This window comes from Orycteropus afer, unplaced genomic scaffold, assembly GCF_000298275.1.
Source record: "Orycteropus afer afer isolate SDZICR_OR568_19922 unplaced genomic scaffold, OryAfe1.0 scaffold00048, whole genome shotgun sequence".
NCBI lineage: Eukaryota > Metazoa > Chordata > Mammalia > Tubulidentata > Orycteropodidae > Orycteropus > Orycteropus afer.
In genome coordinates, this window is record NW_006921635.1 from 11,398,418 (window position 1) to 11,416,257 (window position 17,840).

Here is a 17,840-nt window from a genome sequence, read left to right on the forward strand (position 1 = left end):
AAAAAAAAAAAAGACTAGGTGGTGATCTCTCAGCAAAAACCATACAGGCAAGAAGATAGTGGGATGAAATATACAAAACCTCGAAAGAAAAGACTTGCCAACCAAAATCATATATCCAGCAAAACTGTCTTTTAAATATGATGATGAAATTGGTACATTCATGGATAAATAGAAATTAAGGGAGATTGTAAAAACCAGACAAACCTTACAAGGAATATTAAAAGGGAGTCCTTTAGACAGAGAACCAATGACTCCACACAACAACCTGAGATTAAAACACACAACAGCATGACCCAGATGCCAATCCAGTTAAAAAATTCTCAAAAGTATAATAAAGATGCAAAACTGAAAACAGGGAACCACAAATCTCATCTGAAAACAACAATAACTTCAAAACAAAAAAGGGAAATAAATGTGTAGTTACCAACTCTCTAAATGGAGCAGAAGTCAAGATGGTACCAAGATAGAACAGACTGTTTTAATCTGAGGAAGATAAAGGTAAATTACAAAGAAAATTCATAAGTCTACCATCAAAAATAAAGAAGAAGAAAATAAAAAAAAAGACTCAGTAAACACAAACTCAACAACAATGAAGGACATGAAAAGAAAAGCCATAAACAAAAAGAACTCAGCACAAAAAATTAAGTAGAACAAAGAAACAGTTAAGAACTCCATTTCCCCAAAGAAGCATAATAAAATGGTAGCTGTAGATTTATACCTATCAACAATCATTTGAATATGAATGATTTAAATGCATCAGTCAAGAGACAGGGAGTGGCAGAGTAGTTGAAAAACATGCCCCCTCAATATGTTGCCTACAAGAGACACACCTTGGACACAAAGACATAAACAGGTTAAAAATCAAAGAATGGAAAAGATGTATTAAGTGAACAGTAATTGCAAGAGCAGTAATGGCAATAATAATCTCTGATAAAATAGACTTTAAGTCAAAATCCATTATAAGAGACAAAGAAGGGCATTATATAATGATTAAAGGGTCAATCAATCTATAGAACATAACCATAATAAATGTTTATATACTCAGTGATCAAAAAAACCAAACTTACTGCCAGAGTTAATTCCAACTCATAGTGACCCCCATTGGGTTCCCAATGTGGTAAATCTTTGTGAAAGTAGATTACCCCATCTTCCTTCCAAGGAGTGGCTGGTGGGTTTGAACTACCAACCTTCTGGTTAGCAGTCAAATGCCTCAGGCACTACACCATCAGAGTTGTTGCATTCAATGACAGAACTCCAAACTAAATCACACAAGCTCTAACAGAACTGAAAAGAAATATAGACAGTTCTACAATAATAGTAGGAGACTTTAACACACCACTCTTGATGATGGAACAACTAGAAAGAAACTCAACAAGAGACAGAAGATTTAAATAACACAGTCAACTAACTTGACCTCATAGATACATACAGAATACTTCACTCAACAATAACACAGTACACTTTGTCCTCCAATGCACATGGATCATTTGTCATAATAGACCATATTCTGGGCCACAGTGCCAGCCTCAATCATCAAAATAATGCAAGGCATCTCTTCTGATCATAATGATATAAAACTAGAAATCAATAACAGAAAGAACAAGGAGAAAATTAGACATATGGAAACTGAATGACACCTTACTTAAAAACTTTTGGGAAATAAATGAAATTTTAAAAATTCTTAGAATCAAACAAGGATGAAAACACAACACACAAAAAATTCTGAGGCTTACCAAAAGCAGAGCTCAGAGGAGAATTTATAGCAATAAATGCACACATCAAAAAAGAAGGTCTATAGTCAATAGCTTAACCCTATAACTTGAACAAATACAAAAGGGGCAACAAGAAAGCCCACAGTCACCAGAAGAAAGGAAATAATAATGATCAGAGCAGAAATTAATGAAACAGAAAGCAAAAAACAATAGAAAGAATCAACAAGACTAGAAGTTGGTTTTTTGAGAGGATCAATAAAATCGACAAACCAATGACCAAACTGAGAAAGGAAAAAAAAAAAAAAAAAAGAGAGAGAGAAGATGCAGATAACCATAATAAGAAAAGAGATGGAAGACATTACAACAGAACTAACTAGGATAAAAAGGATCATAACATATATTATGAAAAATTATACTCTAACAAATTTGAAAACCTAAAAGAAATTGAAGAGCTCTGGTAGCGTAGTGCCTAAAGGCACTTGACTGCTAACCAGAAGGCTGGCGGTTCAAACCCACCAGCCACTCCTCGGAAGGAAGATGAGCAATGTACTTCCGTAGTGATACTACCTTGGAAACCCAAGGAGTGGTCACTATGAGTCAGGTATGACTCGACAGCATATACCAACAACAACGACAGAAGAAATTGACAGATTTCTAGAAACACATAACCACTAAACTAACACAGAGGCAGAAAACCAAAATAGACCTATCACAAAAGAAGAAACTTATGATGTCATTAAACAAAAACAAAAAAATCTTCCAACAACAAAACCCTGGTCCAGATGGCCTCACTGGAGAATTTCACCAAGCATTCAGAGAAGAGTTGACACCAGTTCTACTCAGCTTATTCCAGAGCATGGAAAAAGAAGGGGTTCTCTTGAATTCATTCTATGAAGCCAGCATAACCCTGATACCAAAGCCAGGCAAAGACACCACTAAAAAGAAAATTACAGATCAGTATCCTTCATGAACATAGACGTAAAAATTCCCAACAAAATTCTAGCCAACAGAATTCCAGCCTATCAAAAAAAAAAAAAAAAATCAAAAACATCATCATCAGATTGGATTCATACCAGGGATGCTAGGGTGGTTCAACATCAGAAAATCAGCCAATATTATTCACCACATAAATGAAGGAAAAGAATCACATGATTATTTCAATTGATGCAGAAAAGGCATTTGATAAAACCAATAGCCTTTCCTGATTTAAAAAAAAAAACAGCAAAATAAGAATAGAAAGGAAATTTTTCAAGATAATCAAGAACATATACATAAAAACAAGGAGTTGTGGTGGCATAGTGGGTGAGGTATTTGGCTGCTAACCAGAAGGTTGGCGGTTCAAACCCACCAGCCTCTCCATAGGAGACAGATAAGGTAGTCTACTTCCATAAAGATTTACAGCCTTGGAAACCCAACAGGGGTCACTATGAGTCAGAATTGATTTGATGGCAGTGGCTTTGGTTTTTTAGTATAAAAACAACAGCCAACATTATTCTCAATGGAGAGAGACTGGAAGCATTTTTCTTGAGGACAGGAATGATATTAGGATGCTCATTATCACCACTATTACTTAAGGAAGAAGTAAAACTATCCTTATTCATAGAAGATATGATTCTATACATAGAAAATCACAGAGATTCCACAAGGAAGTTATTGGAACTAATGGAAGCTTTCAGCAAAGCACAAGATCAACATACAAAAGTCACTTGGACTCCTCAGCACCAACAAGGAGAACTCTGAAGAAGAAATCAAGAACATAATACAATTTACCATAGTTCCCCAAAGCTCAAATACCTAGGAATAAATGTAACCAGGATGCAAAAGATTTATACAAGGAAAACTACAAAACAGTATTGCAAGAAACCAAGAGACCTACAGCAATGGAAAAAAGATACTATGCTCGTGGATTGCAAGACTTAACATTACAAAAATGTCAATAGGACACAAAGTGATGTATAGATATAATGTAATCTCAATCTAAATCCCAACTACATTCTTTAAAGAAGTAGAAAATATTAATCTCCAAATTTATATGGGGAAGGAAAGAGGCCTCACATAGCTAAAGCTATTGAAGAAGAACAAAGTAGGAGGCCTCACACTTCCCAATCTCAGAAATTACTCTACAACCAAAGTAGTCAAAACTACCTGGTACTAATACAAAGACAGACACACAGACCAATGGAACAGAATTGAGAACCTAGAAGTAAATTCTTCTAACTATGGACAGCTGATCTTCGACAAAAGATTTAAATCCATTCAATGGGAAAGAAGGAGTTCTGGTGGCATAGTGCCTAAGGCACTTGACTGCTAACCAGAGGGCTGGTGGTTTAAACTCACCAGCCACTTCTCAGAAGGAAGACTGGGCAATCTACTTCTGTAGAGATACCGCCTCGGAAACCCGAGGAGGGGTTGCTATGAGTCGGGATTGACTCGACAGCAGCAAGTATGGCTTTTTTTTTTTTTTGGCAATGGGAAAGAGACAGTCATTTTAACAAATGGTATTGGCAAAACTGAATATCTATTTGCAGCAAAAAGGATCCCTTTCTAACATCGTACACAAAAACTAACTCAAAATGGATCAAAGACCTAAACACTAAACCTAAAACCTAAAACTATAAAGTTCCTGGAAGATAACATAGGGACAAAGATAACAGTCCTAATTTGTGGTATAGATACACTATCAAACATAACTAAAAATGCCCAAACAACAGAAGATAAAGTAGACAATTGGGACTTCCTGAAAATTAAATACTTATGCTCATCAAAAAACTTTACCAAAAGCGTAAAAAGAGAACCTACAGACTGGGAAAAATTTTGGCAATGACATATCTAACAAGGTCTAATCTATAAGATCTATAGAAAACGTCAACACTTCCACAACAAAAAGACAAACAATTCAATTAAAAAAAAAAAAATTGGCAAAGGACATGAGCAGATACTTCACCAAAGAAGACATTCAGGTGGCCAACAAACATATGAAGAGATGCTTGCAATCATCAGCCATTAGAGAGATGCAACCCAAACTACAATAAGATACCATCTCAGCTCTGCAAAAATGGCACTGATCAAAAACCAGGAAGCAACAAATGCTGATGAGGTTGTGGGAAGATTGGACCTCTTATTCACTGCTGGTAGGATTGTAAAATGGTACAACTACTATAAAAAATGGTACGGTACTTACTCAAAAAGTTAGAAATACCATGTAATCTAACAGTCCCATTCCTAGGTATGTATACTAGAGAAATTAGCAGTGACACAAATAGACATACACACACCCATGTTCATTGCAGCATTATTCAAAGTAGCCCAAAAATGGAAACAACCATCCATCAATGGATTGATAAACAAAATGTGGTACACACGTGCAATATAATACTATGCAATGCTAAAGAATAATGATGAGTGTGAGAAACGTCTTATGACATGGATGCCTCTGGAGGACATTATGCTGAGTGAAATGAGTCAATCACAAAAGGACAAATGTTGCATGATACTAGCTTTATAAAAAGGCAAGAATACGTTTACACAGAGGAAGCAATATTCTTTGATAGCTACCAGGGATGGGGCAGGGAGGGAGGGAGAGTCAGTTACTGGAGAGTAGACGTGTGTTAATTCTGGTGAAGGGAAAGAGAATACACGATCTGGGGGAAGGCAGTACAATGTGACCGAGGTAAGTGAAGACACTGAGAGGTGCGCAAGAATAAAGGACAATGACAGTCAATGTTGTAACACGCAATTCCGCAGCAGCAGTAACAACAACTGAAAATTTGTGAGTGGTTACATGGGTAGATGTGTAGGCTGTGTAGGCATGGGAGGGTGACTGGGAGTACATGCGTGCATATGTAGTTACAGCTGTGGGCATCTCTACATACAGATTTGTATGCCCTGCATATATTTTCGTATACATACAATAGAACACATAGGGGGCACAATTATAGAAAATTCTTAGACATATCCATACACCTTATGGGGCTGAATTACTGGGCTTGAAGGCTAAAGACCACAGTCTTGGGCAACATCTAGGTCAATTGGCATAACATAGTTCATAAAGATAATGTTCTACCTCCTAGTTTGGTGACTGGCATCTGGGGTCTTAAAAGTGTGTGAGCAGCCATGTAAGATGCAATTATTGATCTCTTCTCACGTGAAGCAAAGGAGAGTGAAGGAAATCAGAGACTGAAGGAAGTGATTAGTCCACAGGGCCAACGGCCACATGAATCATAGTCTCCTGTAGCCTGAGACCAGAAGAACTAGATGGTGCCTGGCTACCACCATTACCAACTGCTCTGACCAGAGACACAATAGAAGATCTTGACTATAAAGGGAGGAAAAGGTAGAACAAAACTCAAATTCATAAAATAAAAGACCAGTCTTACTGGAGTGATAGAAACTGGAGGAACCACTGAGACTATCGCCCTAAGACACCCTTTTAACCTGTGCAGTGTAGTAAATTACCTGGTATGGCTTTTCTAGCCATAAGTCTTTGTAAACTCCGTGGTGGAATTTGCTGTGAATAACTGAGGAGCTCCTGATTGTAAAAGTTATTCATCTGGGGTATTTCTGTTGGGAATGGCACTAGAGCCACTGGGAAGTTCACTCTCTCTCAGGTGTTCAGAATTCTGATGTTATGATTGGCTAGTTTGGCCACTCTGTCAGGCTCAAAAGGAGGCCTCCTAGAGGCAGAGGTCTCTCTCTGCTGGCTGAGGAAGGATGCACTCCTGAGAGACACGCACTGCTGGGAAAGAGACGCAAGAGACATGCATTGCTGAGAAAGAGACAGCGAAAGACACGCATTGCTGGGAGAGAGACTGGGAGAGACTGAGACTGTTGGGTGAGAGATGGTGGGTTGGGGGAGAGATTGAACGTTTTTCCTGAACTTGAACTGTAGCCTGGTGCTTCCCTAATAAACCCCATAATCTGTGAGTTCTGTTGTGGTCACTGCAGTGAATTATCGAACCCAGAAGAAAGGTGGTGAGTACTGCGGGAGGAACGGTTGGTGTCAGGCTTGGTGAAAGGGCTGGAGGGAGGCAGCATGTCTGGCCTGGCAGGAATAGGCCTTGGGCTACTGATGGTGATTCTGTCTTCCTCTTGTGTGGTTAGAGGAGGTCAGAAGATGTGGCCTCCTTGCCCTTTTAGCAACCTGGAACTGAAGCCACTCTCAGAGGCCACCTATCAGCCAAATAAAAGGCTGGCCTAAAAATGAACAATAACATCTATGAGGAAGGTGCTCCTTAGAACAATCAACTATACAAGACCAAATGGGCAACACTTGCCCCAAAGCAAAGATGGAAGGAAGGAGAGGCAGGGAAGCTGGAGGGATGCACATGAGGAAGACAGGGTGGAAATGGGGAGAGTGCTGACACGCTGTGGGGACTGCAACTGGTAACATGGAACAATTTGGATAAATCATTGAATGGGAAACATACATGCTGTGTAAACTTTCACCAAAAACACAATAAAATGTTTTTTTTTAAAAAAAGCATATGGTGTTTGTTCGATTCAATAATATTTTATGGTGTTTTTGGTGAAGTTTAAGTTCCCATTTAATAGTCTCTATGTAACTGTGACATTGGTTACCATTCTTCACAATGTGAGAACATTCTCATTGTTTCCATTCTGGTTGTTGCATTTCCATTAATCTAGTTTCTCTGCCCCCTTTCATTCTCTTCTTTGTTTTAAAATAATTGTCGACCATTTGGTACGGGTGTTTTTTTTTGTTGTTGTTCTATTTGCTTTTTTTTTTTTTTTTTCAATCCTTGTGAGTGTTTTCCAAGCACACATCATCAGAGGAATAATGGAATGAAAAAAAGCTTTGATGGTCAGACTGACTTTGGCTCCAGTTCTGACTATTCTGTATTTAGTAGGATGACTTTGGGCAGCTCCCTTTACTTCTCTGAGCTTCGGTTTCCTTATCTGCCAAATGAAAATGAGGATAAAATGAATCCCAGTGGAAGCATGTTTATCTGGGATGCTGAATACCAGAGCATCTCAATGCAGGAATTATGCTAGAAGGATTTCATGACATTGTGATGACTGATGGGTCCAGGGAGCAGCAGGTGCAGATGGATGCATACATGGTGAGGCCATGCATCAGTGAGGGTGTGAGGGTGGACAGCAGTGAGGACCGTGGTTCATGAACATGGGCTGCTGGCATGTTGCTGAGCTGTACCATGGGGCTGGATCTCAGTTCTCTCAAAACAAAATTCCTCAACTCAGGAAGTATCTGGAAGTATTCTAGGAATTGAGCATTCCTCTAATCGGATTTGCATAAATTTGCTTTGAAGAACAATCAACACTCTTACCCTCTTTTTACTAAGTGTCCCTGAGGGGGTGTAAATGGTTAAGCGCTTGACCCCTAGCCAAAAGGTTGGTGGTTCAAAGCCACCCAGAGGCAATTTGGAAGACAGGCCCAGCGATTTCCTTCTGAAAGGTCACAACCGTGAAAACCCTGTGGAGGAATTGTACTCTGCACAGGAGTTGCCATGAGGTGGAATTCAATGGCCAACAACCACAAAAGTGACAACCCTCCCTACTGATCAGAAGACCACATCAAAGCAGCTGTTCCTAAGTTTCAGCTCCCCATCAGCATCTTCTCTCCATCCACCGGCCAACCTCGTGTCTCTGGGGAAGTGAGGTGTGGTGATGGTCAGGTGTTGTGAATTTGGAGTACATGGTCAGGAAGTTCTCAAGAAAAGGCTCTAGATGATTATAGTTACAACAATAAATAATAACACCTATTGAGTTTTTCAGGAGCTCTGGTAGCGTAGTGCCTAAGGCACTTGACTGCTAACCAGAAGGCTGGCAGTTCAAACCCACCTGCCACTCCTCAGAAGGAAGGTTGGGCAATCTACTTCTGTAGTGATACTGCCTTGGAAACCCAAGGAGGGGTCGCTATGAGTCGGGTCCGACTTGATGGCAAATAACAACAACAACATTGAGTTTTTTGACTGCTAACCAGAAGGCTGGCAGTTCAAACCCACCAGCCACTCCTTGGAAGGAAGACTGGGCAATCTACTTCTGTAGAGATACTGCTTGGAAACCCAAGGAAGGGTCGCTATGAGACAGAATTGATTTGACTGTAGTTTTTTTTTTTTTTTTTTTAATTGAGTTTTTATAATGTGCGGACACTATTCTAAGCCCTTACATTTATTATCATTATGGGAGGTACTATTACTATTTTTGGAGTCACTAGGTGACACACAGTTATCCCTATATACCCCAGTCCCATGTTGGGGAACTTACAGAAAAGAATCAACATGTACTGAAATGAAAAGTCCCTGGGTGGTGCAAAAGGGTAACATGCTCAGATGATAACCAAAGGTTGGAAATTCAAGTCTGCTCACAGACACCTCAGAAGAAAGGCCTCCTGGTCTACTTCTGAAAAACCATCCATTGAAAACTCTATGGAATGGGGAAAGAAGAGTCTCTTGAAACAGTATCCATGCCTTGCACCATACACAAAAACAAATTCGCAATGGATTAAGGACCTAAATGTGCAAAGTAAAACCACAAAATTCTTAGAAGAACAAGCAGGAGCTTGTTCTTGTTCTTGTCCAGTGTCAGGCCTAGCTTTCAACAGTGGATAATTTCATATAATAACAAAAGCACAAAAGTCAATAAATGGGATCTTGTAAAAATTAAAAACTTTTGTTCATCAAAAGACTTTACCAAAAGTGAAAAGGTAAACTACTGATTGGGAGAATATCTTTGGAAACCATATACCTGACAAAAGCCTAATAACCAAAATATGTTTTTAAAAAAACTTCAACAACAACAAAAAGACAAATAACTCAATCGTAAAATGGGCAACTTGAATAGACATTTCACCTAAGAGGACATTGAAGAAAACATGTTCGGTATCATTAGCCATCAGAGAGATGCAAATCAAAACCACCATTTCACTCCCACTAGGACTGCTAACGGGAGCTCTGGTAGCATAGTGGCTAAGGCACTTGACTGCTAACCAGAAGGCTGGCAGTTCAAACCCACCAGCCACTCCTCGGAAGGAAGGTTGGGCAATCCTACTTCCGTAGTGATACTGCCTCGGAAACCCAAGGAGGGGTCGCTATGAGTCGGGGCCGACTCGACGGCACATAACAACAACAACAAGGACCGCTAACATTAAAAACAAAACAGAAAATAACAAATGTTGCTGAGGATGTAGGGGAACTGAAACTTTTACCCACTGCTAGGGGAAATGCAAAATGGTACAGCTAATGTGGAAAACAGTATGGTGATTCCTCAAAAAACTAAAACTAGAACTACTGTATGACCCAGCAATTCCACTCCTAGGTATATGCCCCAAAGACTTGAAAGCAGAGACACAAACAGAGATGTGCACAAATGTTCATTGTAGCACTTTTCACAATAGCCAAAAGGTGGAAACAACCTAAGTGCCCATCAGCAGAAGAATGGATAAACAACATGTGGTCCCTACATTCAATGGAATACTACTCAGCCAGTAGGAGAAATTACATCTTGCCTCATGCTGCAGTATGCATGTAGCTGGAAGACAAGGTGAGTGAAATAAGTCAAGCATAAAAGGACAAATATTGAATGACCTCACGCATATAAAAAGACAGGAAAAGACAAATGTGGAGAGATCAAAGTTTAGTAGTGGGTACCAGTGGTAGGAGGGAGGGAGAAGGGGAAGGTGATGAAAACATCATGTTAAGGGTAGGGTTGCATGGCGGATTATTTAAATTGCTGTCAGTAAGTTACATGACTGTAAAAAGCTGAACTGGCAAGTTGTGTGATAGGTGTATTTATAATGACAACAAAATTTTGAAAGTTATTGCTGAGGCTTGTTATGTACAACCAAACATCTCATTGGATTTAGTTTCTTGGTTGGAAGGTTTAGGGTCGTGGTTCTGTGGGACATCCAGTTAAATGTGCTAACAACCTGTTTAATGCTTCTGTTCTACATCCTAGTTTGTTGTGTAGTACCTAGGGTCTTAAAAGCCTGCAAATGGTCCAAGGCCCGATAATTGCTCTCTATATGACTGGGAGCTCTGGTAGCTTAGTGCCTAAGGCATTTGACTGCTAACCAGAAGGCTGGCAGTTCAAACCCACCAGCCGCTCCTCAGAAGGAAGTTTGGGCAATCTACTTCTGTAGTGATACTGCCTCAGAAACCCAAGGAGGGGTCGCTACAAGTCAGGTCTGACTTGATGGCATGTAACAACAACAACAACAACATGCCTGGAACAATAGAGGAAAAAGGAGAGTCAGGAATAGGAAAAGAATATGCAATATGTGGCTGATTGACTCCGTGAACAAATACCTCCTTTGCCATGAAATCAGAAGAACCTGGATGGTACCCAGCTACCATTACCAAATAGTCTATTCAAAGACTCCATAGAAGAATCCTGATCAAAAGGGGGAAAGTGTGGAAGAGAATTTCAAATTTTCATGGACTCCAGACTTCCTGGAGCCATGAAGGTTGGAAGAATCGCTGAAACTATTGCCCCGAGATAATCTTTAAACCTTAAACCAAAAATATCCCATGAAGTCTTCTTAAAACCAAACAACGGTTTAGCTTCGCCAGTAAAACGATATGCCTTGGGCACTGTGCTCTTCCAAGAACTATCTCTATGGGATCAAACGGACAACAGCAACTGAAAAGATGAGATAGGAACCTCAGGGGGCAGCAAGTTCATGTTCATGGGGGAGGAACAACTCAGAAAAGGAGGGTGAGAATGGCTGCACAACTCAAAGGCTGTGACCAATGTCGATAAATTGTACCTGCAGAAAATGTTGAATTGGTGTGTCTTTTGCTGTCTGTATTCTCAACAACAGCAAGAAAATTAATTATATAGAGAGCTATAGATATAATAAATAATATATATACACCTGGCAGGCATTGTTCTACTCAGAAACACAGGGTTACCGTGAGTCAGAGTCTATGGCAACTGATCTGTGGTTTTACTGTTATAATTTCCGCATTTTATAGATGAGTAAACTGAGACACTTAGGGAGGTTATTTATCTTTCTACAGTCACACAGCAGATAAAAAATGCAGCCAGAAGTTGAACCATCTGGAGCCATCTGACTCCACAACCGTGCCATGGGTGACTGTGTTACCCTGGCCAGCAGTCAGGGCATGGGCAGCTCGGGTGCAGCCCCATAGCTGGGCAGCATGTGGTGAAGGAGGCACAGCCAGCCTGCCGGGGCCACCCCCATGATTACATGATTGAAGGAAGGGAGCATATCGGTGCTCTGCTGGGTGCTGTGGCTTTATGGCTGTGTCCCCACTTAGTCCTGGGGACACCTCAATGGGGTTCATTATCCGTGATTTACTATCCTTGATTTAGTGTGGAGGAAGGTAGGCCTGGAGGGTGAAATAACTCCCAAGCTCCCTGGGGCCGAGTGGTTGAAAGCTCCAGTTCCATGTTAGATGTTTGAATCCTGGCTCCACCACTACCTACTACTAGGTGAGTCACTGCTGAGGCCTTCTGACCCTCAGTTTCTTCAACTGTCAACTGGGAAGAACAACAGGCCCTGCTGCAAAGGGTGCTTGGGATGAACCAACGAGAACGCACAGGTAAAACTTCGCACTGTGCTCAGTCCATTTTACAAAGTTCACTTTTGTTCTAAGTCATGCAAGAGCATGAGTTTCCCAAGCAACAAGATGGCCTAATTGGCAAGAAACTGAAGGCACCAGGTCCCTTGGAATTCAGCAGCATCAAGAATAAAGGCCTCATTAAAACTTCCTTTCAAACCCAACTTTCAAGAGAAACTTAGTTTAAAAAGATTGCCAAAGATTAAAACTCCAGTGGAAAACCAATTACTGACTGGTACATCTTGTTAATTGCATTTTTTCCCCCTTTTGCTAAATGTACACTAAAATACACCAACTTCATTATTGCAATTTGGTTTTAGATAATGGTATTTCACTAGATAAAGACTCGGGCATAAACTAATCAGGGGAAGTGACAGCCTTGAAAGGGGCTTGATCCGTCTGGTGATGCTCCCTCAGGATTTGCAGTGCGGAGGCGGTGGGGGTGGTTCGCCATGGAAGACGTCCTTTCTAATGTTTCACATGGTCTGATGTCTAACTGCACACATCTGTGGGCCTGCCACTTCCCCAGTGTTATGTCCCCCAGTCCTCACAACCACCTGTGGGCAAGATCAGGCGAGGGCTGTTGTTGCTGTTAGCTGCTTTCAAGTTGGTCCTGACTCCTGGTGACCCCCTGTACCATGCAACCAAATACCGACCAGCCTGTGCCCTTCCCATATTCGGTTGTAGACTGGACCCTTGTGATCCACTGGGTTCTCTCAGTGGCCGATTTTCAGAAGTAGATCACCAGACTTTTCTTCCTACTCTTAGTCTGAAAGTTCTGCTAAAACCTGTTCGTTATCATAGCAACACACTGAGCTTTCCCTCACAGATGGGTGGTGGTGAGCAGGAGGCGTGTTGGCTGGGAATGAGACCTGGGTCTCCTGCATGGAAGGCGAGAATTCTACCACGGAACCACCACTGCCTCATAAGGCAAGGATTAGTGTAGCCATCTGAGAGGTGTGATCATGGAAGCCTCCTGATACACCTTCTCAGATCACTCTGCCCTGCTTCTTGGAGCTGTGTCCTGGGACTTTGTTCTCTCCCTACACATACTTCCGGGGACGTCTCATCCACTCTCATGGCTTCAGTTAACACCTATTTACTGACAACTCCTACACGTCTCTTTCCCAATCTCTAGACGTGTAGACCCTGCTGCCTTCTGGTTGATTCCACCGGTGATCTCTAAGGTAGCTCAAACTCATAGTGTCCAAATGACGATTTTATCTTTCGTCTTTGACACCACTGTCTACCCCCGTATTTAGGCTAACAATCTGGGCACCATGCACGTTCAGCCCACCATCAAGCTCTCCCACTCCCACCTCCTGCACACTTGTTATGCTCATTCCCCTCAACTGTGCACACCCACTGGTACCGATGTGGTGGAGGTGGCCAGCATCTCCCCCCTGCACTGGCCATCCAGCCTCAACCTTATCCTCCTCCATTCCCTGCTCTACACAGCAGCCAGCGCAATCCTTCTAAAACTCAAACTAGGAAAATGTCATTCCCTTACTGAAAAACCATCAATGACTCCCTAGTGCCCTTAGGATAAAGTGCAAACACCTTAACTCAGCTTCTATGTCCTGCAGGATTGACCTGCTTCCTTATCCAGTCCTCATTGCCCCACCCTCGGCTTCATTTTCTTCCTGGCTCTCTATTCATCAACTCCCCACCTCTATACCCCTCCATTGCAGGCAACCTGCTCTCTTTTACCTCTGGGCCTTCTATCTGGAACATTGCATCCTACCTTCATTTGGCCTATTTGTAGTTAATCTTTGGCTTCAGCTTAAAAGTCACCTCCTCCTTGAGGCCCTCCTTGGCCTTGCAGGTTGGATTTGATTCCTCCTTTCTTCTCACATTCTTATGCTTATCCCAAGCACAGCATTTATTATACTTCATGGCGATGCAGTGAATTCCTTAATATGGCTCTTATAGCCATGACTCTTGTGAATCCCATCAGATGACCGGGTGGGATGATATAAGTGTGAGGTGGCCCACCAAGGGGATTGGATAGGTTTTTAATAATGTAAATAAGGTACACGGCACCCTTCTGGGGTGGGACCATGGAAATAAAGTCTACGGGACCCTAACATGGGGATTGGTCAGTTTTGCCATCTCACTAGATTTAAAATGAGCCATCCTCGGGGGTGAAAAGGGGAGATCTCACTACCATCAAGAAATAAAAGCCAGGAGTGGAGCATGTTCTTGGGACTGTGATCCCTGTGCTGAGATGTCAAGAAGCAGTGGCAGAGAGACAGCCCAGGGAGGGCAGAGAGACGGTGGCAGCAGAGGCAGCAGAACCAGGAAACCAGCATGAGACAGGGCAGTGGGTTCCTGGACCACAGACAGAAAGCTGCGTGCTTTCAGGCAGGAGGCTTGCTGGTGGAGTGGGGTGCCTCTTTGGGTGCCTATTTGCTGAGTTAAAATACTTTTGTAATACTTGCCTGAGCAGGGCAGAGGCTGAGGCCAGAGAGATGCCTGTAGTGCAGCTGAGAAGAGGCTATCCTGACTGACGAACTGTATCCTGAGTTGTTTCCTGATCCTGAATTGTACCGTTACTTCCCCAATAAACCCCATAATCATGAGTATTGTGTGAGAGTTCTGTGTGGCCATTGCAATGAATTATTGAACCCAGCAGAGAAGTAGAGAGTGTGTGGGAGGGATGGTTGGTGTCAGAATTGGTAGAAAGGTGGGAGGGTGGCGGAGAGTCTGACCTCTGCTTCATAGGAATCAGCCTGGGGCTGATAATGTGCTGGATCCTCCTTTTCCTTGTGAAGTTAGAGGAGGTCAGAGGACGACAGAGCCCCCAAGCCCTTCCTGCATTTACTAAACCTGACTCTTTACTTGTCTGTCTTCTACTAGACAAGACAGAGTAGAGAGCTGTGGTGATTTCAAACTATGTCCACAAATTCTTTGCCATTCTTCCTGCCAAAGGCAGACCTTAATTCCCCTCCCCTGAGTGAGGGCTGGAAATAGCAATTTGCTTCTAACAAGTAGAATATGGTGGAAATGATGATATGTAATTTCCGAGACTAGGACTTAAAACGCAACATGACTTCTTCCTTGCTCTCTCTCAGATAAGTAATTCTGGGGAAGCTGGCCACCATGTTATGAGGTTACCCAAGCAGCCTATGGAGGGCCCATGTGGTGAGGAACCGAGGCCTCCAGCCAACAGCCATGTAAGGGAGGGGGCCACCTTGGAAGTAGACTGTCAGCCCATCAAGCCTTCAGATGGCTGCAGTCCAGGTTGACATCTGACTACAACATCACAAGAGATCCTGAGCCAGAAGCACTCAGGTAAGCTGCTTACAAATTCCTGACTGCAGAAACTTGAGATAATAAATGCTGGTTGTATTAAGCTACTAAGTTTTGGGAAGATGTGTTATGTAGCGGTTGATAGCTAATATAAGACCAAATCTTGTATCCCCAACATCTAGTATAGTCCTAGCACATAGTAGGCATCCAGTAAATATCTACTGAATGAATGAACAAATGGGTCAGTTAATTAACCTGTGATCACAAAAACAGTTCAAAATCTGGCATGGAGGTCTTTAGAGTTACTCTTTCTACTACACTCCACTTGACTCCCCCAAACTCCCCCAGAAATCCACCCTGCCCACAGACAGGTGGCCTGTCCCAAAAGCACTGAAGGAAGGTTTGGGAAATGTTCCTGTGCCCCAGGCTGCAGTGGAAGACAGACAAGACTGCAGTGGGGCCTACCTACCCGAGCGCAAAGACATCAGAGTGCTTGGAGAAGGGGAGCTTGTCTTCTTCTGTGTCCGGAGACAGCTGGCGGATGATCTCTGGCGCCAGGTGGCACAGCCAGCCATTCTGGATACGCAGCTTGTCCTCCCGCCTGAGAAGCAAAGCACAGAGTGAGAGGTTTGGGAGCCAGGCCCATCCCAGCCTCATGTCACAGCCAAGGGAGGGCCAGCCATCCAGCCTTGACCCTAATTCTCCAGAACCATCTCCAGTGGTGTGCTGGCTTCCCCCCATTGGGCACTGCCTGAGCGTCTACTGGAGGCCCAGAGGCAGTGGGAGGGGGCAGAGAAAGCGAGCCAAGGGAGAGGCTGAGGATCCAATCATTGTCGGGACCTCTTCTACATCTTCATTCAACACATACGCATTGAGCACCTGCTACGTCGGGGCTCTAGTGGAGACAGCAGTGAGCAAGAAGTCCCTGCTATCATGGGACTTGCACTTTATAAGGGGAGAGACAACAAATGAATTAAATATATAGGAAAAATACCAATAGTGCTAAGTGTTATTATCAAAATTGAAATAGGGGAACATGTCAATGACTGAGAGGGCATTTACTTTAGGTAAAATCTGAGCTAAGACATAGATAACATAAAGGATCTAGTCATGTGAACAAGGAGAAGAATTATCTAGGCAGAAGGGAAAGCTAGAATACAGGTCCAAAGCAGGCCCCATTGAGGGTGTTTGAGAAGCCTAAAGAATGTTGGTGAAATGGGAACACAACATAAATGTATCTATTAAAATGCACATAACCAACCCCTGTTGATGGGCATCACCACTATAAACAATCTTCAATGAACATCTTTGGGAATATACTGTGAATTTATCCCTTCATCCAAATGCATGATTATTCCTTAGGATACACTCTTAGAAGAGGAAGGACAAAGGCTCCCTCCCTCATACTGCTAGCCTTCAGAAAGTACAGAGCTTTCCACTTGGCACTGAAATCTGAGAACTGTTCTCATGAAGGTCTCGTGAATTCAAGGCTCTATTGGGAAAGGGCCAGTTAACACAGGGAAGCGGGTGGGGGCAGAGAGAGAGAGGACAGGGATCTGGAACCACTGAGGATAAGATCGTGAAGGACCACGGCCTCTAGCATGACGGTCTCTATGGCATCTGAGGTTGACAGTTCTTCCAGGGTGGGTTTCTGAGCTGTGCGAGTTTGACATGTGTAAGGTGAGTGCCAAATACCCTCACACCTTTATTCAAATGTCTTCCTGCTTCTAGAGTCAGGGGGATCCACCAGGGTTGAGAACCAATATATTGATTATTAGCTGTATGAACTTGAACAGGCCTGGGTCTCTGTTTCCTCATCTACTCATGATGATGAATAGACCCATACTCACGGTGATTAAAATGTTTTCTACATCTGTATTGTCCAACATGGCAGCACTGGCCACTCTGGTTCCTGAGCCTCTGAAATGTGACTGGGCAATCTGAGGAAATGAACTTTCCATTTTATTTACTTTAAATTAAATTAAAGTTCATTTTAAATAGCCACCTGTGCCTATTGGCTACTAGACCGAACGGCATAGTTCTAGATTATTACTGACTAAGATTTTGAACTTAAATATATTTAAATCGGTTACTTGTTATGCCCATAAAAGGAAATGATAACTTTTTTCCGGTCTTCCCTGAAATCATATGGCCCACCATACTTCCAGAAGACTGAGTGGAGGCAAGAGCCTGGATGAGGGTCTGGGGTTTGGAGTCCTGGGCTCCAGGGCTGCACCTGATAATCACTAGCTGTTTCTGAGCCCTTTGGATAAATGCACCAACCAAAAAACCAAACACTGCTGTCGAGTCAGATCTG

The 17,840-nt window shown here is 42.4% G+C and overlaps 1 protein-coding gene across 1 annotated transcript in view; it reads right to left on the bottom strand.

The window, feature by feature from the left end:
• The window catches only part of KSR2 (kinase suppressor of ras 2), a 516,639-nt gene that overhangs the window by 7,264 nt on the left and 491,535 nt on the right, over positions 1 to 17,840 (bottom strand). The window contains exon 17 of the mRNA XM_007938202.1: positions 15,993 to 16,124. Coding sequence (XP_007936393.1) covers positions 15,993 to 16,124 — 132 coding nt within the window. The remainder of the gene's footprint in view (positions 1 to 15,992; positions 16,125 to 17,840) is intronic.